Genomic DNA, 12,153 nt, shown 5'->3' on the forward strand with positions numbered 1-12,153 from the left:
TTACGTCTGCTTTTGAGGGACTGAAGCTGACACTGACGAACATATACCGCACATCAGCCCACAAGAAACTGAGGGAACGTGCTTAATGCAATTTCTGAAGAGACATAAGTTAATGAAGAACATCTGTAAGATTCACTACAAAACAAGACAAGAAGAAACTCTGTCTCAAATCAATACTTTGTTGAAATTGGATTGTTTTTCATTGTTTAAGATGTCAAGTAAAAATTGGAGTTAGCAGACATTTACCGTACAAACCAGTTATTAGCTGCACTTGAGGGAAAAATTTAATGGGTACAAAGCTCAAAACAAAGCTAAAAAAATAATAGCCCCCGTAGGGCTTTACACATGGATCATTTTAGAAAAAAAACAAAAAAAAACTATCTCCTATTGTTGGAATATTACGGGAAGTAAATTTCTTTTTTTGTGTTGTTTCTTGCTTCATGCAGTCAGACTTTGAACTCCAAATTTTCCAACTGCGAGGTGAGCAGGCTGTTGCAATATCACACCTGGAAGGAATTATTGCAAAGATGCAAAGAGACAAGTCATACAACATGTGTCAAGAGCGGGGTGAGGTCCGCGATGTTGCCGTGTCAACTGCAGATGACCCGACACACAAGACCTGCCGCACTGTGAGCATCCAGACAGACAGGGAGACCTTCATTAAGACCCCCGATGGTGAGGGCAGCCAGCTCCCTCAAAGCCCAAACCAGAGCATCCCAAAAAAACTTAACTTGGACTCTATTGGGCTGAATCTGGGGCATAAAGCTGAAAAATCTTCTGGAGGGACTGGTGGAGCTCCTCCACCCCCACCCCCACCCCCACCTCCACCTCCTCCGCTTCCCGGTTTCTCAGGACCACCACCACCTCCACCATTGCCAGGCACCATGGGAGCACTTCCACCACCCCCTCCACCACCTCCACTCCCAGGAGGTGGTCCTCCGCCGCCACCACCACCTCCACCTGGCCTACCTGGGCTCGGTCCACCTCCTCCTCCCCCTCCTCCAGGCTGTGGCCCCCCACCTCCACCTCCTATGGGGGGTTTTGGTTTTGGACAGAAGACAGCAAAGGCCCCACGGAAACCTGCCATTGAGCCAGCTTGTCCAATGAAGCCCCTGTACTGGACCAGGATACAGATACAAGACAATAAGTATGTGAAACTGGTTCAAATGAAGTCTCAAAAGTCTTATTTCCACTGATCATTATGATAGTTTTGCCATTTTTCCCTATCAATAATCATAACAAAAAGATACAAGATATAATTTACACAAATGATAGTTAAGTTGTACTGATTATGCCTTGTCTGATTACTATCATCATAACAAAACAATCATTACTTCTCACTCAGAAATTTCTTGGTTGCTAAACTAATTTAGCCCTAAAGCCACAGAAAGCTCAGACGTCGTTTGGTGTTAGTACAATTATAGTCGTTTTTGCTATGACAGTGAGAATGTTGACAAGGATTTATGGTAGAAAAATGAACCATATTTTTAAAATCTTCAGAATTTTGTGCTAGCTTTATGTGTCTTCTTGTTTTTCTGATAGTGATTGAAACCTGTTGTTGTGGGAGATTACTGCTGTGGTTCACTGAAATCCAGGAATCAGAGCAGAAATATCTAATATGCAGAGTTTTAAGTGTGAAACAGTCTTATCCCAAGGCTAATGAAGCTGCTGGCTTCACTAGTCTTGGGTTAATGGGGTCATACTCCATTCCTATTCATAGACAGATTACAGACATGGCTGTTGCACCACACTCCTTTATCTAAGGGTCCTTATGAGATACTGTAATTGTAAGTGGATTATCCAGCCCATTTACAGTGGTTGTGGTTTTTGCCTCTGAGTGCCAGGCTTCCAGCTTTATGGCCTTGTATTTCCATGGCTGGATTAGTGGGAGGGAAGCTGAGCTGTGGTTCACACTCTCTCTCCCTGGTCCTGGCCAGCACTGAAGGACTGACTGACTGCACCACAGCAGTTTCATGTCAGCTATAAATTTTACTGTAAAGGAGCAAGTTAAGGGGCATTAAATGGGTCAGATGTTTAACTTTAGCCGGATCAGCTGTGTGATCTCTGTTAATGGTGTGAGGTTCTGAGTTACAAGGGGAAATAGTATAAGGTTTGAAATGATGCCAGGTGTCTAAACTTAAGCCGAAACACAATTTACAATTGGCAGAATGCAGGACAGACTTTTTTTTTTTTTTTTTGGGAAGCTGCATGGAGTTTTAAGGGGGATTCGAATCCAATTACAGTCATAATCCGGTCAATTAGAAAGTTGTCTTGCATGGAAATATTCCTTGGGGTTTGGATGCAATTTTCTTTTCCAAGCTAGTTTCCTGCACATTTGGATTTAGACTCAGAGACTGTTCTTTAAAGTAATTTTCCTCAGTCCTTTAGAATGGAGCACAAAATCAAAGAAGGAGTTTGGGGCAGTATCATTATACCCTTACTGGAAAACCTCTTGCCCCAGATAAATACATTCATTCTCATATTCTCCTCGTAAATGGTCCCTAACAGTTGAAGAGATTGACATGCCATTTACCGTGCCTGCTGATAAAAGTTTTATTAACAGAACTGAGTGTGTAACAGACAGTTCACACTTTATTGAAGAGAAAAGATGTGTCAGTAACAGCACAGTACTTGATTCAGAAACAACCTCTTGACCTTGGACATCTTTTGTACTTGTTTCTGTCTCTGTTTGTTTTTTCATGTTACTCAGCAACTTTTGAAACATAACATCACCTCCTGTAATATTCCTCATTTGCTGGAAATGCTCCTTTATTACTGAAACCAGCTTGTCTTGAACTTTTGTTATTTTTATCACCTGGCTCATAAACAGTGCTAAAAGTAGAGATTGTGGTCTGGTTTAAGGTGTATTCTTGCCAAGTTTTTGTCATACAGTGAAATGGAAAATGGAAAACAGTGGGCAGGTTTAATACACATAAAATAAGCTTCCATAAATAGAAAATACAGTTTGCTCAGCTCAAGAAAAGTAAGCTGTCCACTGTGTGTTATCATGGTCTTGTTGAAAACATCCTCTTTATCAGCTTATAAGCTTAGTTAAATTGCATGAACCCAAGCTGAAAATACATCTAATATCATCACTTGCACTTTCAGCAACAACAGTTTGTGGGGTTCTTTGGAGGAACCTGACATTGTCAACACCAAGGAGTTTGAGGATCTTTTTTCCAAGGCCACTGTCCAGGCAAAGAAAAAGCCCCTGTCAGACACCTATGAGAAGAAAGCCAAAACTAAGAAGGTAAATTGTCTCCTCTCATTGTCTCAGATTGCTCTCTAAAATGTGTGCCGTATAACAAACAATAATGTAGTTATTACTCTCAGTGGTGTTGCTGATGGTCATCTTGTGTGTTTTGTCTCTTCCTGCAGCCACCTGAGGGCGTTAGATGCATGGGTTTTTTTATCAAGTTTTGTTTAAAAGAGGCATTTTTTTGTCCGTTGTCATGTTCACTCATAAATCAAAGAAAGATATAACAAAAAGTAAACCAGGAAGAAATGGATGGTGATTCTCATCAGGTCCTCCTTCAGACTTATTCTTGCAGCTGCCAAGTCTTGCACCGGGCCAACATGGGCTATCAGTTTATGAGTTTACTCCCATGTGTTTTCTTTTCTGCTTCTGGACAAGCCAACTCTGCAGGATTGAAATGTAGGCAGGGGTTCAGTATTCTATTTTTTTTTTCCATTTGTTCAGGCTTTTAAGTTAATATTCTAAATGAAAATTGTGAAGATAAATGAGCAAAAATGTAGCTTCTGCCAGATTGATCAGCCGTGCCCTTACCCAGCAAAGACTCACTTGTTGATGTCTAGTCAAATGCTGCAACTCTGCACCTCTGCTGCAGCCAGAGCTGTGTCAGCATTCTGGCTGCCTTGTGGTCTTCACTGTGGCGTCCAAGCAGTTAAAAATCGGCCACTGCCCCAGACTGTCCTCTCTAAATCCATACACATCCCCTATTCTGATCAATTTGTAAAGGCTCCAGTCCATTCCAGAGGGCCACAGTGTGTGTGTGTGTCTGTATGTGTGTTTTTTCTGTCCCCGATCGTCATCCTTAGATCTCTCCATTAAGTCTGGTCACTCCAAAGCAGCAAACTATCCAACATTTGATCCAACTCAGACAGCCACATCCAGACACAAATCCTGCTAAGTGTCTCCTGCTTAAGCTTACATCAGCCTGGGAGAGGTTTGATCCCAGTGATGGAAACATTGTTGAAATAAATTCATATCAATCAGGAAATGGCATTTAGAATCTGTAAACTAGCACTGCCTTGAATGCGATCATATAGAAGTTCTAATTTTATAGGAATATCCTTGATTTGTGCTTTCACGGTCTGCTTATGAATGAAGAGGTGAAATTAATACACAAAGGCTTGATTGCTTTCAGTCCAAATCCAAATGAAAAGGCCATGAAAATAAAAGAAACTTGTTTACTTAATCATTTGTTATCCCTGAAAGTTTATACAGTGAATTAAAAGTTAGTGAAATCATCTGAGTCATTGCTGACAGTATCCTCCAAGAAGTTCAGCTGGTTAACGGGTGGGAAAGAAGGAAAGGTGCAGATGAGAGGGATACTAAAAAATCAAAGCGATGAGAGACAAGATCCAAATGACTTTAGGTGGAATAAATAAAGTGAAGTAGAGACAATTATGAAGAAATAGACTTTGATTTTATTCCTAATTATAAGGACAGCTGCTGCTTTTGCATTGGAAGTGTTGATCGATGTTGAAGATTTCACTTTATTAATACCAACACTAAAAGAGCAGATGAATCTTCTGTTAAAACAAAATGCATTTAATGTATTTCTTTAATAATAGACAATGGGGTTCCTTAAGCATACATGGAGTAATGGAAAATATGGAGTCTTCACCAATACCACATACTGAATGCATTTATTGAAGTCTATTATTTACAACCTATTATCCTATTACTCAAGAATACATGACAAGGTCAGAGGTCAAACAATTCAATATGACCACCTTACTTTGCAGAATCAGACACTTGATGTTACATGACTCGACTGGACTTGCAGACTCTCGGCCTCAGAGCCTGCAGAGACTCTCACTCCCTGAAATGTTTCCAGTTAATATGTGTGAGGAACGCTTTTATTTTAATTGTCATGTTTATGTTTATGTTTGCTTGTTTGTTTCGATGAATGCGTATTTGTCTGTGTTTCTGCGTGCGTGTCTATGAGCTCAAACATAATGTGTGTGTGATGACAGCACGTCCTCTCAAGTGATTATGCACTTGCTCAGAAAGTGTTGCCAGATCATGCTAACCCGACAGCCTGGGGCTTTGTGCGGCGAGATGAGATGAGTGGGAGGGAATGGAATGTGTGTGTACATTATGCATATGAGCCACTTCCCCGCTTTCCAACAACTCTGCAATCCAAAAGTTTAAACTTGGGGGATGAAGCCGATGCCTACATGAGTGAGTTAATCTTTATCATGTGTGCCATAGAAAAATCAAAGCTCTTGTTTACTCTGGAGCCCTTTTCTCTCTGCTGATTAACATATCAAAGCAGGGGAGATGACATTGAAGAAAGCTCTCCCACCCGAGCAGACCAGAACAGACCAGAGCGGACTGGACCAGAGGTATAATTGCAGGCATGTGGCTTCACTCCACTGGTTAAAAGAGGCAGTGAAGACAGGGCACCTATAGGACTGGAGGAGTTTAGAGGACGAGCATGTTGGTGCATTCTCTGTTGAGGGATAAGGAGGCAGCAAGAGGTGAACATGATATATCGGAGGAGGTGAAGAAATCGATTGAGCTGAATGGGCTGTTGAATTTGAATGTGTGCAAATATGCACATCAGTAAACACAAAACAGCCATTTCCTTTAGCTGCATAAATCAAATCTGTATCAAGTTTACACTTTGCAGATCTCCTTAAACAAACAGCGGCTTTTATGGGAATGACTTATGAGCAATCATAGTGCGTTTATTAAAGACATATTTGAGGCCCGGACTATGACGTGGGAGAGTGGGTGTTAGATTAACACCACTGGGTGAGATTGGGGTTGCTGAGTGTTTTGTAGGTGGTTATAGATGGGAAGACTTGATCCAGTTGTTATTGTAACATCTGCCTGGATGATTCCAGACAGATATTCAGACAGACAGTCACCGAAGAACTGCTCAGCCATGGTTGTGTAAACTATCTGCTCGGCTCTGAACCTGCATCACCCTGCCCACCTCTCCTAACATCAGCCACCTGCTACATCTCAAACCGCTGACGTTCTTAATGTCTCCCTCCGTCATTTTATTTATTTTCTTAGGTATCTCACTTTCTCCCTCATTTTCTCATCTTCCCTCAGGCCTGTCTTTGTTATTCTAATGGTTTTGAATGAACGCCCCGAAGCCTTCACTCTGACTTTTCAGTCTAAATATGCTGTTCTGCGTTTTTCCACAGGGGGGAGCCGTTAGCTATTGATGTCTACCTGTCACAGCTTCAGCATCGTTCTGCTCCCTTCACTTACTCAAGCTGTTTGCGTGTCTGCAACCAAGCATCCAGCATCAGTTGTCTTTTCTCATTAACCTAACTGTTTAGGCTAATTGGCGAGTTCTGCAGCCACAGTGAGCGGGAAGGGTTCCTGGGCTGCTTTTAGTGTGGCCCGTCCAAAGTGGTTAATTAGAGGTGTTGGGAAAGCCTGGTACTCAGCCGTCTCAAGTCCCCAGAGTGGGAGATCCCCAGTGATCCAGGTAATAGACCTGGAAGCAGCATGGCACCCACTAACGCCCTGTAATGCAATACCCACTTCTAAGGCTTCTGCTCTCCAGCTCCCACTGGACAGCCCAGTAGCCGACAACGCCATAATACCTAATGAAGAAGCCTGACACATTAACTTTTAGAGCAGGGCTTTACCTTGCCAAAACTCTCTCTGGCTTTATGGCTAATTCAGTCATAAGTAATTGTGACCATGTGTAGGCACAAATAAAAATCCTGTGAATTTATAGTTTGTTATAAAAGCCCTGCTTCTCTTTGCCTTGCTCTTCTAGACTGTCCTTTTATGGTGCCACTTTTGCCTTTGTACTTTCACTGCGACTTGATATTTTTTGATTATATCTCACACATGTTCTTCAGCAAACCAGATGAGGTGCTTTTCTGTTTAACTTCGCTCCCACATTGATGTAACTTGACAAAATATGTCCCGATTATTTGTGTATACTTGGATTTCTCAGTTGTTTGCGTCATAATGATGGGTTATCACGCTGTGTGTTGATTAGTCTGGTTGTTTGGGTCGGTCCAGATGATTCCCAGGCCACTTAAGACTAACTGGGACTTCAGGCGCTCTGTTGGGCTGATCATCTATCATTTGTTCCCCCAGGCTGGAAGATGTTTTTACCAAAAATTTCCTCATCGAGATGATTTCGATATTCACCATCTGTTCCTTAATTCATCTTCTGTCAGTAGTCAAGCAAAAGAATTGATATAAACATTGGTGTTAAGAAATCTTGTGAAGATTTGACTCATTTTGTGAGGGAACTTGTTAAATTAAATAATATGGTTACAAATCTCACTGTAGCTTATTCATACCAATTTAATTTTTTTCTTCTTCCTAGATTATCAAACTTCTGGATGGGAAGCGTTCACAGGCCGTTGGCATCCTGATATCGAGTCTGCATCTGGAGATGAAAGACATTCAGCAAGGTGAAAATCAGCTTTGAATTTGACAGTATTTAGTTAGGCAATCCAGAAATGTGTGCACATAATCTTATTTAGATTTCACAGTTATAAACTGAATTTATAATACAATCTAACAATAAATTGAGGATGACTCTTGGTGAAATACAGATGAAGTTATTTTTAGGGAGATACCAAGCTCTGGAGCACTGAATAATTTCCTACCTCTTGACAGCTACTAATTTGTAACTAGAGACATTCTTTTGGTTTAATTTTGTGTTTCAAGTGGAACATTGATGATTTTTCCAGTTACCACGTTGGAAAAGAAAATTCCTTGATTTGTCAAAACGTGAGGCGGCAATGCTGGGATGAAAACAGCCCTTCACTTTTTCTGTCAAGCGACTTCAGATCCCTCCTGCATTGCTTAAAATCAAATTGCCATCTCCTTCAAATGAACAGCGTCATAGATTGATTGTACACTTGCCTGTCCTGTGGAAAATGCAGTTGTGTGTATGCGTAAGTGTGTGTGTAAACAGAATATGTGTGTTGGGGACAGCATAGATGGGATAGGAATTGGTCCTGTCCTGGGACTGTGGCGGAGAGTGCCTGCCGCCTGCTAGTCTGAGCATGCGGCCAGCAGATCTGTTTATTGTAGCCAGTGATGGTTTCCACAAGCCTAATGGGACTGACACCCCACTAATGATCTAAGCATGTACAAAACCACCTTCCACAGTTAGCAGACACTGCGCTACCACATAAAACCACCTCAAACACACGCCAAACAGAACATAGGACCAGGATGCCAATTTTATTTAGATTTTTTTCCTTTCCTTTCAATCCGTCTCCCCTGGTTCCAGTGTCAATTTGAAGAGGTGGTTTGGTAAAAAAAGGCCTGCACACACCCAGCGTGAGACTGTTTCATTGTGCCCTAATGGGAGATGTGGGTGAAATGGACATTTTGAATCTGACAGTGAAGGACAGAACCTTAATAAGCACTTCTAAGGGCTCTAGTCTATGGCCTCGGATGTTTGCCTCTCCTTTGTTGCCAAATTAAAAGGACGTGGGACATGTAATGTAATTAGAGCTACAGTAGGGAGGGAGCAGGAGACGGGATAGGAGGGGAGTAGAGAAGGTGACACTCTGAGGGGGTCACTTCACAAGCTGGAGTGACTGGGGGACCTTAAGGGCCACCATGGTTCAAGGGCAAACAGAGGCTCTCCCCCACCCACAACCTCACCACACACACACAAACATACATACGTACACATGTTCACACACAACATATGCCCCTCACACACCAAAGCGATGAGTGAAAAGTTGAAGGAGAGGGTGTGAGGCGGTTGGCAGGCAGGCTTTGATCTATCGGTGTGGAGAGATATCCGGCTCCCCTCGGATCAGAGTGCTCCTGTGCACATTGGAGCAGGCTCCCCTTTGGTGTGTGATTGACGGCTACATGGCTGAGGGACTGAATAATCCACTCTAATAAGATGTAGGAAATGGACCTCCAGCGCTCTCTCTGATCCAGACATTGGGACCACATTGACAGCTTTGCCGCTACAGGAACAGCTGGGAACCAGAATGCAAAGTATTACCTTGTAAGCTGGTACCAGTGAAGGAATTAAGACTGAAACAAGTGTGTAATGAATTTGTTTAACTTGCACATTACTTAAGATATGATGCAAATACCAAAATTCTATATATTCTTCTATATCAGCATGGTTAAAATATTTATCAAAAAATAAAACAATTCTAAAATAAACCAGGTTTATATGAACCATATATTAATTCTATTGTGATCAAATATATAATAAAATTAGAATTTAATCCATAATATTTTCAGAGTAACAAGTCATAAACTAAAGTTTGATACAAAAAAGTATTTACGTCACTTTATTAAGGATCAAATGTCCGATGACGATGATATGTACAGGCAATGTCGGATGTTATATGCCCAGGCTAATATGTTGGCAAGAAAATTCTCAATGTGTACAGAAAATGTCAAGAAGAATCTCCTCAGAGCATATTGTACTCCTCTTTATACTGCTCCCTTGTGGGCCAGGTTTAACAAGACTAGCTTACAGAAGCTCAAAGTTGCATATAATGATTCCATGAGAATACTGTTTAAAAAACCTCGATGGACTAGTGCAAGTGAGTTATTCTGCAATGCAGGAGTTCACACTTTTCAGGCTCTTATGAGAAACTTAATGTACAAATTTATCTGCTGATTGAACGACTGTCAGAATTCCATCATTAGGCTTTTGACAAATCCCAGTCATAGTTCGGTGCAATACCAGTCAACCCTCTGGCGACACTGGTACAGTTGTCTTTTATAATACTGATGATGTTTTGTCTGTATTTTTAACCTGTGTTTTTAAATTTATTCTGTTTTTTTGTTTGCCTGTTTGTTATTTTTAAATGGACTCCCAAGTCTGTAAATACAGATGATGATGATGATGATGATGATGATGATGACAATGATGATGATTGTAGACTAGGACTGAAATATTACTAAAATCACTAAATGGCCAAATAATATCCAAATGCCTACCAGCTGTATTCTCTAGATGTAGAAAATGGAAAATGCAGAGCACATTTTCTATTTTTCTCAGTAAAAATGAAATGCAAAACTTAACATTCCTACTAAAACAAAGACTTGTGTAACAAAATATCTGTCAAAATAATCAACCTGATATTTGCATATTTCTCAGCCCAAGTACACGAAGAAAATATGCAAATATCACCACATCAGGTATTATTGGGATGGAAACCATAGTGTGGGATTGGACTGATGTGAGAGCAGTAGGTGGTGCACAGCCCTCGTTTGACACCGACCAGACAACTGTCAGCTGATCCAGGAGCACTGGAGCCATCCCTCCCATCACGTCCCCCTCTCCTCCTCCCCTACAGCGCCATAAACCTGTGACACCTCCCAGACACAGAACAGGAGTCACTTTCTCTTTTTGTGCCGTCCGCTACATTTTGCCTTCATGTTCACTTCGGTTTTTATTATTTGAGTTAGGGTTAACAAACATGTGGCCTGTGGGCTAAGATAATAAAAAGTAATTTCGTAAGCAATTTGTAGTTGTTTAAATAATCACTACTGGCATTTACCTCTTCTTTTTACTCCTTTTAGTCTTGTACCTTTTCATTTTTCATTTCTCACTCACTTTTTTGGCCTTATTAAATGTAATGGTTCTACAGTTGCGGAAAAAATAATTACACTGTCAAAAGTCATCAGAAACAATGGTTATGCCGTCAAGTACTAACTCCTGTGTGTATCATGTGACTAAAACAGACAGAAAAGAGAACATGGAATGCCTAAAAGCACTGTTTTTGGCAGTACAGTGCGATAGCTAACGATGGAAGAACTTAAGTGATTTTGGTTATTATCAAGAAAACCATGGAAAATGGCTAGATATCAGCTCTGAAATTAAACTCTTATGAGCTATTTTTGTTTTTACCATTATATTTGTCCAAACAAATGTACCTTTAGTTGTACCAGGCATTAAAATGAACAAGATATTGAAGAAAACAAGGGTGGTCTAATAATTTTTTCCGCGACTGTAGGTCTAGAAGTTTAGCTGTTCCAGCCTTTCTGTTTTGAGCTGTGTCAGTGGGTTTCATCCCTAAACCTGCCTCCTAAAGAAGAGAGTGGAGGAGAATAGTGTTGAGTGTCTGTGGTCTCAGACCCACTCCGTCCTACATTCTCTGCCCAACAGCCTGGCCGCACTCCCAGCTTCACCACCTCAAGCTAATATCTTAAATTAGCTGTGTAATTTAACTACATGGTAATTGAATGGTACATTAGTTGTTGCTTCTGGTGTGGTGCAGTATAAAATCCATGCTTACATGGATATGAAGTGCTCTGGTTTTATACAAGCTTCTCATCCCCCCCACACACAATATTTTGGAACTCTGAACATATTCAGTAGTTCACCACAAATATATATTTTTTTTTTTTACAGAGCAGCATTTGAGAAAATTACAGGGCTATTGTGAGTTTACATCTCCAGTCGGAAAAACAAGATGGTTCCTCCAGGGTTGGCAGCTCTTAAAACGCAGCATGCTTTGGCTAAGATCTTATCCATTTATAAGACCGATAGCTTATAATTAATATCTTTTCTCTTCCAGCTGTTCTCACTGTGGACAACTCTGTGGTGGATTTGGAGACCATTGAGGCTTTATATGAAAATGTAAGCACAAAGGACAACAACAAAAAGAGTGGTCTTGGTGAAAAACTGATAAAAAACCTCTTTGCTTTTAATTATTCCTGCACATATATGCCTCTGTGTAACATGTTGACAAGCAACAATTTAAATGCATACTTAAATTTCTGTTGTTTGTGGACTATAGTGGACTGTGTTGTTTGTCTCTGCAGAGGGGCACCAGTGATGAGTTGGAGATGATAAAGAAGCATTATGAGAATTCCAAAGAGGATGAGGTCAAACTGCTGGACAAACCTGAACAGTAAGTAATTTTTGTTGACAGTTCCCACATTTTTTGTAATTTTTGGAGATTGCTTCAGTAGTTCCA

General features: G+C 40.9%; 1 protein-coding gene across 2 annotated transcripts in view; it reads left to right on the forward strand.

Moving 5' to 3' along the window:
* The window catches only part of LOC115413134 (formin), a 51,751-nt gene that overhangs the window by 16,915 nt on the left and 22,683 nt on the right, over positions 1-12,153 (forward strand). For both annotated transcript variants that reach the window (XM_030125872.1, XM_030125871.1), the window contains 5 exons: positions 447-1,147; positions 3,109-3,250; positions 7,560-7,647; positions 11,752-11,813; positions 11,999-12,087. In XM_030125872.1, coding sequence (XP_029981732.1) covers positions 447-1,147; positions 3,109-3,250; positions 7,560-7,647; positions 11,752-11,813; positions 11,999-12,087 — 1,082 coding nt within the window. The remainder of the gene's footprint in view (positions 1-446; positions 1,148-3,108; positions 3,251-7,559; positions 7,648-11,751; positions 11,814-11,998; positions 12,088-12,153) is intronic.

Source organism: Sphaeramia orbicularis, chromosome 22 (assembly GCF_902148855.1).
Source record: "Sphaeramia orbicularis chromosome 22, fSphaOr1.1, whole genome shotgun sequence".
Classification (NCBI taxonomy): domain Eukaryota; kingdom Metazoa; phylum Chordata; class Actinopteri; order Kurtiformes; family Apogonidae; genus Sphaeramia; species Sphaeramia orbicularis.